The sequence below is a fragment of the Oryx dammah genome, unplaced genomic scaffold (assembly GCF_014754425.2).
Source record: "Oryx dammah isolate SB20612 unplaced genomic scaffold, SCBI_Odam_1.1 HiC_scaffold_8, whole genome shotgun sequence".
Taxonomy (NCBI): domain Eukaryota; kingdom Metazoa; phylum Chordata; class Mammalia; order Artiodactyla; family Bovidae; genus Oryx; species Oryx dammah.
Window position 1 is genome coordinate 39,200,788 of NW_024070192.1, and position 14,271 is coordinate 39,215,058.

General features: G+C 42.4%; 2 protein-coding genes across 4 annotated transcripts in view; one reads left to right on the forward strand and one right to left on the reverse strand.

The window, feature by feature from the left end:
* Positions 1 to 9,581, reverse strand: part of RPA1 (replication protein A1) — a 44,619-nt gene extending 35,038 nt beyond the window's left edge. Inside the window, exons 1-4 of the mRNA XM_040243785.1 lie at positions 9,408 to 9,581; positions 5,474 to 5,524; positions 3,690 to 3,768; positions 2,914 to 3,022 (exon numbers count right to left, since the gene is read on the reverse strand). Coding sequence (XP_040099719.1) covers positions 2,914 to 3,022; positions 3,690 to 3,768; positions 5,474 to 5,524; positions 9,408 to 9,440 — 272 coding nt within the window. The 5' untranslated portion in view covers positions 9,441 to 9,581. The remainder of the gene's footprint in view (positions 1 to 2,913; positions 3,023 to 3,689; positions 3,769 to 5,473; positions 5,525 to 9,407) is intronic.
* A 111-nt stretch (positions 9,582 to 9,692) lies between these two features.
* SMYD4 (SET and MYND domain containing 4) overlaps positions 9,693 to 14,271 on the forward strand; it is a 38,648-nt gene continuing 34,069 nt past the window's right edge. For 2 of the 3 annotated variants that reach the window (XR_005721613.1, XM_040243786.1), the window contains exons 1-2: positions 9,693 to 9,975; positions 10,741 to 10,886. Coding sequence is in view for 2 of the 3 variants with exons in the window: in XM_040243786.1 (XP_040099720.1) it covers positions 10,753 to 10,886 (134 nt within the window). In the remaining variant the exon portion in view is untranslated. The remainder of the gene's footprint in view (positions 9,976 to 10,740; positions 10,887 to 14,271) is intronic. The other variant, XM_040243787.1, reaches the window with a different exon arrangement.

Consider the following 14,271-nt stretch of genomic DNA (forward strand, 5'->3'; position numbering starts at 1 on the left):
ACCAGACCACCTGACCTGCCTCCTGAGAAATCTATATGCAGGTCAAGAAGCAACAGTTAGAACTGGACATGGAACAATAGACTGGTTCCAAATAGGGAAAGGAGTACATCAAGGCTGTATATTGTCACCCTGCTTATTTAACTTATATATACAGAGTACATCCTGAGAAATGCTGGGCTGGATGAAGCACAAGCTGGAATCAAGATTGCTGGGAAAAATATCAATAACCTCAGATACACAGATGACACCACCCTTATGGCAGAAAGTGAAGAAGTAAAGAGCCTCTTGATGAAAGTGAAAGAGGAGAGTGAAAAAGTTGGCTTAAAGCTCAACATTCAGAAAACTAAGATCATGGCATCCAGCCCCATCACTTCATAGCAAATAGATGGGGAAACAGTGAAAGACTTTATTTTTTTGGGCTCCAAAATCATTGTAGGTGGTGATTGCAGCCATGAAATTAAAAGACGCTTACTCCTTGGAAAAAAAGTTATCACCAACCTAGACAACATATTAGAAAGCAGAGACATTACTTTGCCAACAAAGGTCCGTCTAGTCAAAACTTTGGTTTTTCCAGTAGTCATCTATGGATGTGAGAGTTGGACTGTGAAGAAAGTTGAGCACCAAAGAACTGATGGTTTTGAACTGTGGTGTTGGAGAAGACTCTTGAGAGTCCCCTGGACAGCAAGGAGATCCAACCAGCCCATCCTAGGGGAGATCAGTCCTGAGTATTCATTGGAAGGACTGATGCTGAAGCTGAAACTCCAATACTTTGGCCACCTGATGTGAAGAACTGACTCATTTGAAAAGACCCTGATACTGGGAAAGATTGAAGGTGGGAGGAGAAGGGGACAACAGAGGAGATGGTTGGATGGCCTCACCGACTCAATGGACATGAGTTTGAGTGGACTCTAGGAGTTGGTGGTGGATAGGGAAGCCTGGCGTCCTACAGTTCATCGGGTTGCAAAGAGTCGGACATGACTGAGGTTTGAACTGAACTGACACTATGTTCTCACTGCATCCAATCAGGTAACACGATGACTTCTCTTTGTCCCATTATTGGTAATGTTAATGTCAACAACTGGAATAAGGTGCTATCTGCCAGTTTTCTCTGCTATAAATTGCTTCTTTTCCTTTTACAACTAATAATTATGCTGTGTGGGGCAAGGGGATATACTTTGACCCTAAAAATAACTTGTTCCTCATCAAACTTTCACCACCTGTTTCAGCATCTGCAGTCAGCTGAATGGACACCCCTGACAAAAATACATCCACATCCTAACGCCTAGAACCTTCTATGGCAAAAAGGGACTCTGCAGGTGTGATTTAATTAAGGACTGAAGTGGCGATTTTATCCCAGACTATCCAATGGGCCCTAAAAGCAAATACATATATCCTTCTAAGAAGAGGGAAGATGGAGTTCCCTGGTGGTCCACAGTTAGGACTCCACACTTCCACTGTAGGGGACACAAAGTCGATCCCTGACTGGCCAACTAAGATCCTACAAACCACACTGTGCAGTCAAAAGAAAAAGAAGGAGGAGGTAGAGGCCGACTTGGTACAGACAGAAGGGGTAATGTGACCATGGAGGGAGAGGCTGGGGTGATGCAGCCACAAGCCAAGGGATGCTATTTACCACCAGAAGCTGGAAGAGGCAAAGAATGGATTCTCCCACAGAGCTCCTAGGAGGAGTCTGGCCCAGCCAACACCATGGTCTCTGCCCAGTGAAACTGATGTCAACTCCTGGCTTCCAGAAATTATTCCAGAAATAATTTCTTTGTTTTAAACTATCAAACACGTGGTATTTTGCTAGAGCCGCCATAGGAAACTTACACAGCACCTATTAAATGTTTCCTGCACGTATGACGGTCGCCAAATGGTGATTTTCTAATTCCGTCAATCCATCTACATTTTTAGATGGCATTCCATCGTAAGAAAAGCTTTCTGTTCCCCCTCATTTATTCAGTAAGGACTTATGAATTCCTACTTTATTCAATAAGTTGTAATACTACTACTTTTATTTACTTTGGCTTTTTTATTTTTTAAAATTTTTTAGCCACACCGTACAGTATGAAGGATCCTAGTTCCTCAATCAGACTGAACCTGGAACCATGGCAGTGAAAGTACCGAGCATCAACCACTAGACTGCCAGGAAATGCAGTTTTACTTTTTAAACTGCCCTAGACTTGGCAAGTATGACTCTGCATGCCACCAAAAAAAGGTATTTCAGCAGTGGTTACTCAGGTGTGACTAACAGTTCTGTTCATCACTGTGTCTCTAGCATGGAGCATCATGTAGGTACTCGACAGTACTCTCTGTTGGCTGAAGAAAGTGTTTACTCTGAAAGACTGAAGACTGCAGAAAAGGGGCAGTGTTACAGAATGAATTACATCTTCTTTTGCCCTACAAAGTGACCCTTTTTTCACTAAAAGATACTTAAAGAGAGAATCCTAGAATCAGTGCTGCTGAAGAGATTAGAAATATGAGTTCTACATTTGGCTTTAATTTCCTGCTCTGAAATTTCCAGTTTGGTTCCACATGTCTGTCCTATCGGTGTCCCGTTTTCAGTCGCCTGAGTTCAGAACTCAATAGCTCTGAACTCTTGGCTGACAGCTCACCACTGCCTCTTTGATTCCTAACTGAATTTTGGCATCCAATAAACTTCTATGTTCAAAAATTAGCCCCCGCTTTACAACACAATACAATAGGAGAAAAACATACCACAGAGACTTCCCTGGTGGTCCAGGACACACAGGTTCGACCCCTCCTTGGGGAACTATGATCCCACATGCCATGGAGCAACTAAGCCTGCTCATGACAACTGAAGACTCTGAGCACCCCAATGAAAGATCCTGTATGCTGCAACTAAGACCCAATGAAGCCAAATAAATATTAAAAAAAAAACAAAACACATACCTTCCATCTTTCAGCGTGTTCACAATAAATCGGTTAATCTGGCAAATACAGTTGCTAGACAATTGCTCTTCCTCAACAAGAGGGTTCAGCTGTGTTGCCAACATGAAAGCTGAAAGCACAGAGACTACTTACTTTAGTCTCTAAGACATTTCAGTCATGACAGTCTAAAAGCTGATCATACTTGTACCAGCAAAAGAAAAAACAACGCCTTAAATGACATTCCTGAAATTAAAACTACTCAGACTCTGTACGGTTAAAAAACAGTAATAATTTGCTGTGCATTTAACACCTGCTGCTTTGATGAAATTAAGTATTTCCTGAAGTCCCCCAAATCATCTTTTCAATCATTCAGGTTTCATGACAAAGACTAAAAAAATATCTCTTCTAGGTCCTTCACCTTGTGACTAGAGATAGTAAGTATATATTCTGCAAATTCTCTTTCTCCCCGTAAAGCTTCCAATGCAGAAATAAAACCCCAAAAAGACAAGTATAGGACAGCTAACCCATCATACCCACTAAATGTCAATATCATCCTAAGAGAAATTAATCAAAGAAAGCACAGAGCACCACTTAGAGAAAATTAATTAAGCCAAGTGGCAGCTTTCCACTAGACCCAGTCTATTGTTAGAATGCTCTCTGCCAGCTGTAATTCTGTCTGACTGAAGACACAGCCAAGCAAATGTAGACTTCTGGAATGTTCCAATTACTGCAATCAGGTTGTTGGGTGCACTTTCATTATTAAAATACAAACTCCTAGATTTATACATCATACGTACAAGATAGAGTATTCAATCCATCACTCATAAGCAGTCGATAACGGGGTGGACTGTTCCCTGTAGTAATGGGACGGATGTTCTAGGAGAGAAAACACGATTCATTAGCCAGGTTGTCTGCCCAGTCTCCAGGGATCAGTAAACCTAAGCGGCAGGACAGTGGGTTTGCCATTAGTCCCACAGAAACAGAGCTGCTTGCCCACTCTCTTGACACTTAAATCCAAGCAAAAGAAAATTGGACTTGATGATTCTCCCACCAACCTCTCTCTACTAACATTATTAAACACAACATAGATAAAAACAAAATAAGTTGCCAATATTCTTGTGTTCTCTCTCCCCTAACTCAAATTTGATCGAAAATTTAATTAAAAAAAAAAACATACAACAAGGCGGCCAATATAGGTAAGGTACTATGTAGGAAACATGATAAAAATACAAATGGGGGTGGGGGCGTGGGAAATCCTTCCCCTGAAGAGGCTTACAACTGGGGTGAAGATGGAGGCAGAGAATAGCAGAGGTGTGCACATAATGACATGGGAGCAGAGCCAAGACATTTATTTCAGCTTGAAGAAAATCAGAGGCAGCTTTCTGAAGAAAATGAAATACGAAAACAGCTTTAAGAAGACTGGCAATGAGTTTGGGAGCAACAGGGAGACAAACCATCAGAATCTGCAATCACGGTCCAGAATTCTGCTCCTATTGATTTTTAAAACCCTCAGCAAAATTTGAGAACTCCTTAAATGACTGATAGGGTTAATGAAGAATTTTAAGCAGACAAGTTCTTTTCGGGTAAAGAGCTCCAGAAGCCAGATATGAGGCAGATCTGAGCAAGACAAACCCCAGGGCAGAACCACCAGGGAGGAAGAAGTAATGGTGTGTTTTTGTTGTTGTTGTTGTTTAGTCGCTAAGTCAGGCCTGACTCTTGTAACCCGACTAGTCTGCCAGGTTCCTCTGTCCATGGGGTTTCCCAGGGAAGAATACTGGAGCTGGTTGCCATTTCCTTCTCCAGGGGATCTTTCCAACCGAGGGATCAAACCCAAGTCTCCTGCATTGGCAGACAGGTTCTTTGCTGCTGAGCCACCAGGAAAGCTCGCATTCTATATTACGTAGAGATTATCTCACTCTAGGTTCTACTGACTTTGAAGGGTTTATAGGAATCCTATAATCTCCAGATGCTCACAGGTAGCAGGTGTTCTTGTTATAAGATTCTAATACTTTATCTAGAATGCTAAAAAATGACAGGTACAAAGGCAACATTTATGAATAACGGAATGATGACACACTGAACTTGGGTTAGAAAGCTGTTCCTAAGATGAGATAATCAAGAGCAGGGGTTCAGCAGGTGGGCTCTGGAGTCAGACCACCTGGGTACAAATCAGGGTTCTACTGCTTCCTACTGTATAAACTGGACAAGTCACTTCCTCTCTGAGCCTCAGTCTCCTTATCTACGAAATGGGAATAACAACTATGTTGTAGCAAAAACAGAAATGATACTTTTCTTAAATAAAAATGGGTAGCAATACAGTATCCACCAATTCTGTAAAGAACAGAAAGGCAAAGCTTCAAACTGGAAACTCCAGAGGTCAAACTCTGACTAACATAACAGTAAAAATAAAGCCCAGTTTCTCTCCCACAGTTACAACATGGACTAGACTAATTTTGTGATGATGAAGAGAATTTAGAGTGGAAAAATTTCCTAAAGTGGACTGTATGTCCTCTATGAAATGTAATTTATAATTATATGTAAGCTTAAAAAATGTTTGACATAAAAATATGGAGGTACTCACAATGACTTGGAGGATGGGTTTTATAGATGTATCTCCCTGTTGCATGATGGCCTGAAAAAGTAAAAACGGATTCCTGTGAGACAGGTGTTCAAATCATGATTAAAACTTGATGATTTTTAGTTTGGTATCTGGAATAAACTACAGATAATATTATTAAAAGACCCTTTTCAGAGCTTACCATTTGAGAATACACTTTAAGTTCTTTATCACTCTGGACAAATTATAAAAGTGAGATTCATACTTACCAACAATATACATTTACTTCATGTATGTATTCATAAAATACTGGCATCATATATGTATTCATTATTCATAATAGCACATTTATTTCCCTACATTGCCCATTAATTGAGAATCAGACAAATAAGTATAGCAACCCTTAAAACAGAGTATTATGCAGCCTCAAGAAAACGTTTACATACCAGTAGTTGCGTCTTGTGAGAGGAACTGGGTAATGGGGGACACATCAACCAGTTGGAGGCAGACCTTGCACTGTGTCCTTTTATACTTTTTGAATTGTCCAAATTCATTAAACTGCATACGGCTTGATGTACTACTGCTTACAGTTTGATGTATTACAAACTGATAGTGTGCAAACCTTATGCAACATAATTTCTACTTTATATAAATCTAATTAAACTTCAGTAAATGTGATCTTTATTTTGGCCATGCCCCACAGCATGTGGGACCTTAGATTTTGACCAGATCAAACCTGAGCCCCTTGCACTGCACTGGAAACACAGAACTGTAACCACTGGCCTGCCAAGGAAGTCTGAGTTTTAAGTAGCCGTTTCTGGGGAACAGAATTAGGGGAAGGGGCACGTCAGTAATTTCATCAAGCACCTCTCTGTTCTACCTGAGTCTAAAACAGAATGCATGTATTTCTTTACTACTCTTAATATTTGTACCATCATTAAATAGTGAATATAAGACTTACTCTTCTGGGACATATAACATGACATATACACTTAAGACAGAACTGACTTAAATTTTCCAAATTACCATTGATAGTAAAAATACAAAGCAACGATGGTGATCATTTTGTAATGTACAGAACTATTAAATCACTATGTTGTGCCAATTACACTTCAAAAACAAACAAGCAAATGAACAAACTCAAAGAAAAAAAGAGATCAGATTTGTGGTTACCAGAAGCAGGAAGTAGAGGGAGGAGGAACTGAACAAATCTATTCAAAAGGTACAAACTTCCAGTTGTAAGATAAGTACCAGGCTCGATGTAATATACAACAGGATTAATATAATTAACGATGCTAAAAATGAAAGTTATTAAGATAGTAAATCCTAAGAGCCCTCATCGCAAGGAAAAAAACACTTTTTTCTTTTGCATGTGTGTGAGGTGACAGATGTTCACTAAACTGATTGTGGTAATGGTTTCATGATGTGAGTCAGATCATTATGCCGTACACTTTAAACTTACACAGTGCAGTATTTCAATTACATCTCCATAAAACTGGAAGGAAAAAAAATACAAAGCAAGAGAATGTAATGCTCAAAAGTATGTGTTCAAATCCTCAGCTCGTGCATAAAATACTCTGTATTTTAATTTCTTTGTCTGTAAGACGGGGTTAATGATAAAAATCTACCTTACAGGGTTACTGTAAGTACTGACTATAATGAAATATCTGGCACATTGGAAATGATCAAAAATATTAGTTCCCTTCCCCTCTCTTTGTATTACCTAATTACTTAAGACAGAAATACTATTTGTTCTATTTACCACAATAGTTCCATGAATAATCTCTTATGTTAGCTCTTGCTGAAAACGTCCCTATTTGTGTGCGTTAGTTGCTTGCCCTTTGGGGGTCTATGTCTTTTGAACTAAAATATTACTTGCTTTAGATGAGAAATTTGACAAAGGTTCTCTACCAAAACACACACATAAATTTTCATTGTCATTTATGAACAAGATCTAAGTAATACTACAATTTGGGACGTGACAAAAACTAACTCAGCAAATTATTTAAATAATACCTTGGTCATTGATTTTAAAAGTAAAGAACAATTCCTAATTTGTCTTAAAGATGCAGGGTTGCAGCTATGAAGGAGACAAGGACTACAATTTGCAATCACTTCTCAAGGTGAATTATTTTTAACCTATTAAAATATTCACTCTGCTTTGCCAACTGTGCCTCTTCATCCACCTCTGTCCCTTTCTTTTCACTGCCTCACACGCAAGTAGTAAACATTTATTGGGCACCTAATACCTGCCACCACTGCTCCAGGAATCGGGGAAACGGTGTTGGGCAAAAAAAAACACCAGACAAGATTTCAGGCTTCAGAGCATTTACAATCCAGTCGGGGGGATAGAGAAAGGAACTGACATTAATGAAATGAACAATATTTAATGTAAAATCATATCTGCGACTGTTAATAATAGGTAACAAGTAATGCACGTTTATTATGTATCAGACATGGACTAAGCACTTTAAATTAATAGCTCATTTAATCCTTCCACTAATCATAGGCAACAGGTACTAGGTATGATTAGCCTGTGACAGAAGAGGACAGACAAAGCTTAATATCTTGCCTGAAATCACAGATAATAGGTGAACAAGCAGGAATTAGGGTCTGAAAATAAAACGACTTAAGCCTAGCAAACTGAGTCAAGGAAGAGTTCTTTGAGGAAGTAACCGAGTGGAGACTTGAAGATTATGTTAGTCAACAGGAGAAGAATGAAGAACACCCCGTTGTTAATTGGCTACACTCCAATACAAAATAAAAAATTTAATAATGATAATAATTTTTTTTAAAAAAGCACCACCCAGGCAGTAGGCACAGGTTAAAGAATGTTCAAAGCCCCTGTGGAAAGCAGGAGTATGAAATATACCAGGAATTTACAATTTACATTTTAAAAAGCCTAAAAGAAGGAAAGAACAGGTAGGAATATGCTGTGTTGGGAATGGCAGGAGGAAGATTATGCTGGGTAAAAGGAAGAAGGCCAGGCACAAACAATGGTGCCTGGAAAGAAGTAGCTGGATTTAAGAGACATGGGTGAAGGCATAACAGACCAAACTTAGGTACGGACTGGCCAGCCAGGGTGACAGAGTTTATAGGAAGAATGATTCCACAGTTTCTAGCTGGCATAACTTAATGAATAATGGTGCCATGCATCCAGACAGGGGACAGCAGAGGCCCAAATTTAGGAAGATATTAGATTTTCTTTGGAACATGTTGAATTTAAAATGTCTTTGAGATATCAAGTACACAGATGACAGAGGTTTGTCTTTCATAGTAAAGCCGGCCCTGGACAAAAAAAAAAACTTGTGAGCAACTGGCACAGAGACGGTAATTTTATTGTTTTGGGAGAAGAGGGCCTAGGGTTAAGCCTTGAGTCAACAAAAATTTACAGAAGGATCTGAAAATAAGATGGGGAAAGACAAGACAAGCTGAGCCATAGAAACCAAAAGAAGAGGATGCTACCGGAAGAAAGCTTTGCCCAACAGTCAAACGCTGCTGAGAATTGATAAATTTAGATCTCCAAAGTGTTTGTTGGACTTAACAACCCCAGGAGGCACTGCTGACTTCAGCTAGGGTTACAGCGATCAGGAAGGGGAGTGACTAATTCGAGTCGGATAAAGGGGAATGCGAGGCGAGGAAAATAACTGAAAACTGACAACTCTTGCAAAAAGTTTCGCTGCGGATGGGGGAAGGGAAGAAGAGTGGCTGCAGGAGAGAGACGGGGGAAAATCAATCGTTTACTTTGTTTCAATTCCTTAAACAGGAAAAACATGAGCATGTTTAAAAAGATGACGATAAAAATGCGTTAGCTGATGATTCTAGGGAGTCATCCAGGGGTTCCTCCCCAACCCCCGCTATCACTCCGGCTCCTGTGTTCTCTGCGCCTTCTCCACCCGCACGGCCCCAGGGCCCACAGCCGCCCCGGACCGCGCCCAGCTCGCAGGCGTCGCCTCACCGCAATAGCCCCCTCGCTCAGGTGGCCCACCATGGTTCCGCCGCAACAACTCCCGCGCTCCGGCTCCCCCAACACAAGCCTGGCTTTACTCCCGGGGACCCGCGCGCTCCAAGGCGATTGGCCGGAGGAGCTGCGTGAACCGCCCCCGCCTCCCGACGTGCGCACGGCACGGGGCGGTCTGAGGGCCGAGCAGCCACCGCATTGGCTGAGGCGCGACACGCGGCTCACGTGACCCACCGGAGTCCGGGTCCCGAGGCTCGTTGCGGGATGGCTGGGGCCTAGGGGCGGGGTGCCGAGCGGTGGGGCGCGCGAACCGTGACGCGGGCGCCGCCAAGGGCGCAGGGCGGAGGGGTTCCGGGAGCTTTCCCCGCGGGCTCTAGGAAACGTACCGCGCTCGGCCTTTGGCGGGCAGCCACAGACTGCTAGCCCAGAGGAGCGTTCGACGGGTTCCCTGATAATTCTGCTACTGAATGTAGTCAAAGCAGTGATTCGCTTCTTTCAGCAACCCCGAGCTGAGCTGCCGCAGGTGCCAGACCCTGAGCTTGGCACAGTGGGGGGGTCTCTCAAGGTAAATAAGACCTGGTCCCTACTCCCAGAGGGGAGCACAGTATGTCGGGGGAGTTTCTGCTGTGAGTAGCCTTAACTCAGTGTACACATGGTTTGGGCCCCAGGAGAGACGCACAGTGTGCTCCTGTCGTCACAGGTGCCAAAATCAGGGAAGGCTTCCCGGAGTAGGAACCATTTGAACTGAGTCTTGGAGGATGTGTGCAAATTCGGATAGTAGGGTAGAGAGGAAAAAGCGAGACTTGATCAGAAAGTGAGTCAGGGGTCAAATGATAAAGGGTTTGTACTGGGCTTCCCCAAGTTCTAGGAGGAGCATCAGTGAATTTAAGGCAGAGAATTGACATCGGTCTCAGTATGGAGGATGGACTAAATTGGGAAGGGGGAACGGGGAGGGAGAGTCTGAGGGCCTGACGACTAATTATGACACCCGAGAAAGAATGCCAGACAGGAAATGGTGAGGGTTTGAACTAAAGGAGGGACCTCGGGATTGAAAAGAAAAAACTGAACTGTGTAAGAAATCTGATTCATCATTGTATAACCGTTCCCTAGTACGATGCCAGGAACAAAGTCAGTTTTCAGTAAATATTTCTGAATGAAGGGATGTGAATTGGTGCGGGAGAGGATACATCCTTCCTTGGCATGTAAACAACGGTAGGAAGAGACTACAAGATCTGATTTTGTTGCCTCGTGCTTGCTTGAACGAAATCGATTTTCTGGAATTATGCATTTGTAGAAAACTGAATTCCTTGTTTTCTTATTCATTTTTTAGGTCTGAAGTAGCATGGATCTGCCCGTGGATGAATGGAAATCATACATACTTCAGAAGTGGTCTTTGCTCCCCAAGTCCTTTCAGGTCACCATTTCTACAGCAGAGACTTTGAATGATCTCTTTCTTCACTCATCTGCACTTCTTCAGTAAGTGAATGAAAGCTTCAGTCAGGGAAGTTTTGATCTGGACAGTGTTCTCTTTTATGGTTTCCTCTCAGATTATATCTCTTTCTGATGGAAGAGTTAAGTGCAGATTTTTCTTTTTGGGGAGCATTCAACAGTTCTTGCTATTTCCATAGTTCTTTCTAACCTATTATATCAATAGAACAGGTATGTGTGTGCCCAGTCATGTCAGACTCTCTGCGACCCCTTGGACTGTAGCCTGCCAGGCTCCTCTGTCCGCTGGATTTTACAGGCAAGAATACTGAAGCAGGTTGCCATTCCCTTCTCCAGGGGATCTTCCCGACTAGGGGTTGAACCTGTGTCTCTTGGGTTTTCTGCATTGGCAGGTGGATGGATGCTCGTTAGCTTTGTCAGTCTCAGTAGTCATGCTGACTCAAGGCCCAGTAGTCATGCTTTGCGGTGGTCACTAGACTGTACACCTTGCCATTTCCCAGATTCAGTGGCTGCACATAGCAATTTAAAAATTCTATTTGGAAAGAACCATGGAGGTCATATAGTCTAACCTAAGTAGTTTTCAAACACTCTTGACTACCCTCTTCAACAAGAAATATACTGTACATCACGACCTAGTACACACATGTGTATAAGAAACTGAAACAATTTCCCAAAACCTCGTTCAGTGAATTATTATTGAACATCTGTTTCATGCCAGCTACTGTGCTAGGTGCTTAGTAAACCAAAAGCACATCATTTTAAAAAATAGACAAAGGGGCTTCCCTACTGTCTCAGTGGTAAAGTATCTGCCAATGCAAGAGACATGGGTTCATCTCTGGGTCAGGAAGAGTCCACATGCTGCGGAGCAGCTAAGCCCACGCACCGCAACTGCTGAGCCTGTCCTCAAGAGCCTGGAAGCCACACCTGCTGAGCCTGTGTGCCGAAACTTCTTAAGCTCACTTGTTCTAGAACCCAGGCTCTGCACCAAGAGAGGCTGTTAGGATGAGCAGTCCACGTACCTCAAGTAGAGAAAAAGCCCAGGGAGCAATGAAGACCCACCTCAGCCAAAAATAGATAAATGAATTTTTAAAAATAGACAAAGATCCTTACTACCAAGGAGGGACAGAAATAAACATCATAATGTGTATAATATGTTAAAAGTGATAAGTGCAGTTGAAAAAAGGAAAATTGAATGGGGTGGGGGCAATAGCCAGTGCTAGGAATGAGAGTACAGGTTGTAGTATTAAATGGTATCATCAGATATGCCTCTTGAAAGAGCAAAAGTGGAGCAGAGTCTTGGCCATACACGAATTAACAAAGTAGATGTCTGATAGAAGAGAATTGTGGGCAGAGAGCCTAAGGTGGGAGAGTATCTGGCCTGGTTTAAAAGACAGCAAGTTGGGTGAACAGGTAGTAGTGAATAAACAGAGTGAGCCAGAGGGAGAGTGGTAGGAAATAATACCGTCAGAGAAGTAATGGGACATGCATGGGAGTTGGGAGCAGGTTTCACAGATCGAGTGGGCCCTTTATTAGTGCCTTCTCTTTTTACTCTGAGTAGGAAGTTATTGCAGCATGTGATAGGCAGAATGCTAAAGATGCCCCTCACCCCCACCATTCTTGTCCCCTGGTTATTTAATCTAACATTAACCTAAACACTGCTAGGAAGGGATTTGGCAAATGTAATGCAAGTCCCAAGCCAGCTGACTTTGAGATATAATTACCGGGCGGGTGTAACCTTAATCAAGCAAGACCTTTAAAAGCAGAGAGTTTGTCCCAGCTGGTAGCAGAAAGGGAAATCAGAGCGATTCAAAGCATAAGATTTGAATGTGCTTTGGCTGGCTTTGAAGATGGAGCCACATAACAAGGAATGCAGGCGACTTCTAGAAGCCCAGAGTGCTTCCTGGCTAACAGCCAGCAAGGAAATGGGAACCTCAGACCACAGTTGCAAGTCACTGGCTTCTGTCAATGGCCTGAATGAGTTTAGGCACAGATTCTTTCCCAGACCTTCTGTAGAAAAGCTCACCTTGATTTCAGCCTCTTAAGCCCCTAAGCAGAGCGCCCAGGCAAGCCCGCCTGGACTTCTGATCTACAGAACTGAGGATAATAAATGGGTATTGTTTTAACCTGCTGAATTTGTGGTAATTGTTACACAACAATAGAAAACTATTAACGGAGTTTTGAGATGAGAATGATATGATCTGATTATATTTTAAAACAGATATCAGGAAACATCGCACAGGGTAAATCCATCCCACTGCCTGTTTCTGTGTGGCCTTCAGCTAAGAATGGTTTTTACAGATAAACCATTAGGGTGTAGTCAATTTGATGATGGGGGACATTGGCTTTGAGCTCCAGTTTAGCAAAATGGGATCCTTTAAAAATTTTTTGTTTTTCATTTTCTCCTTAGTAGACTTTGTTTAAAAATGTACTCAGTTATTACTGTTAATTTTGACTTTTGTCAATAAAAGCATGTTTTTTTCTTTTGTTATATAAGTATATTTGTAGCAGCCTCAATTTTTACCTCTTGGCCCATATAGGCTAAATGTTTATTGTTTGGCTTTCTAGAGAAAGTTTGCTGATCCCTGTTTTAAAGGATTGCTCTTACCACTGTGTTGAGGGTACACTATAGGAGGAACATTTCCCTGATAACTCAGTTGGTAAAGAATCCACCTGCAATGTGGGAGACCTGGGTTCAATCCCTGGGTTGGGAAGATCCTCTGGGGAAGGGACAGGCTACCCACTCCAGTATTCCGGCCTGGAGAATTCCATGGACTGTATAGTCCACAGGGTCATAAAGAGTCGGACATGACTGAGCGACTTTCACTTTCATAGAAAGAGCAAGAATGGAAATAGATAGACTTGTTGGGAGGCTTATTGCTTTAATCCAAGTGAGAGAGGAGGTGATAGTAATCTGGGCTAGGGTGGTAGTAGTGGGGATGAGAAGTGATTGAATTCCAGTGGTGGATTTAATCGCATTTCCTGACAGGTGGGATATGGTGTATTTGAGAATAAGAGAAGTCAAAAGTGGCTCTTGTGATGTAGACCTACAGGGCCAAGGTAGAAGGATGAAATTTCTATACTTGGGAAAGCTGCAGGTGGAGCTGCAGAAGGAACTTTAACGATTCATATTCCAGTTGGCAGTGTGCAGTAGACATCTGAGTGGTGGTGGTTTAGTTGCTCAGTCATGTCTGACTCTTTGCAACCCCATGGACTGTAGGCCCCCAGGCTCTTCTGTCCATAGGATTCTCCAGGCAAGAATACTGGAGTGGGTTGCCATGCCCTCCTCCAGGGTATCGTCCCAACCCAGGGATTGAATGTGAGTCTCTAGTGTCTCCTGCATTGGCAAGCAGATTCTTTACCACTAGCATCACCAGGAAAGCCCTCCAGATCACTGGCCATAGGTCTTTCCTATATT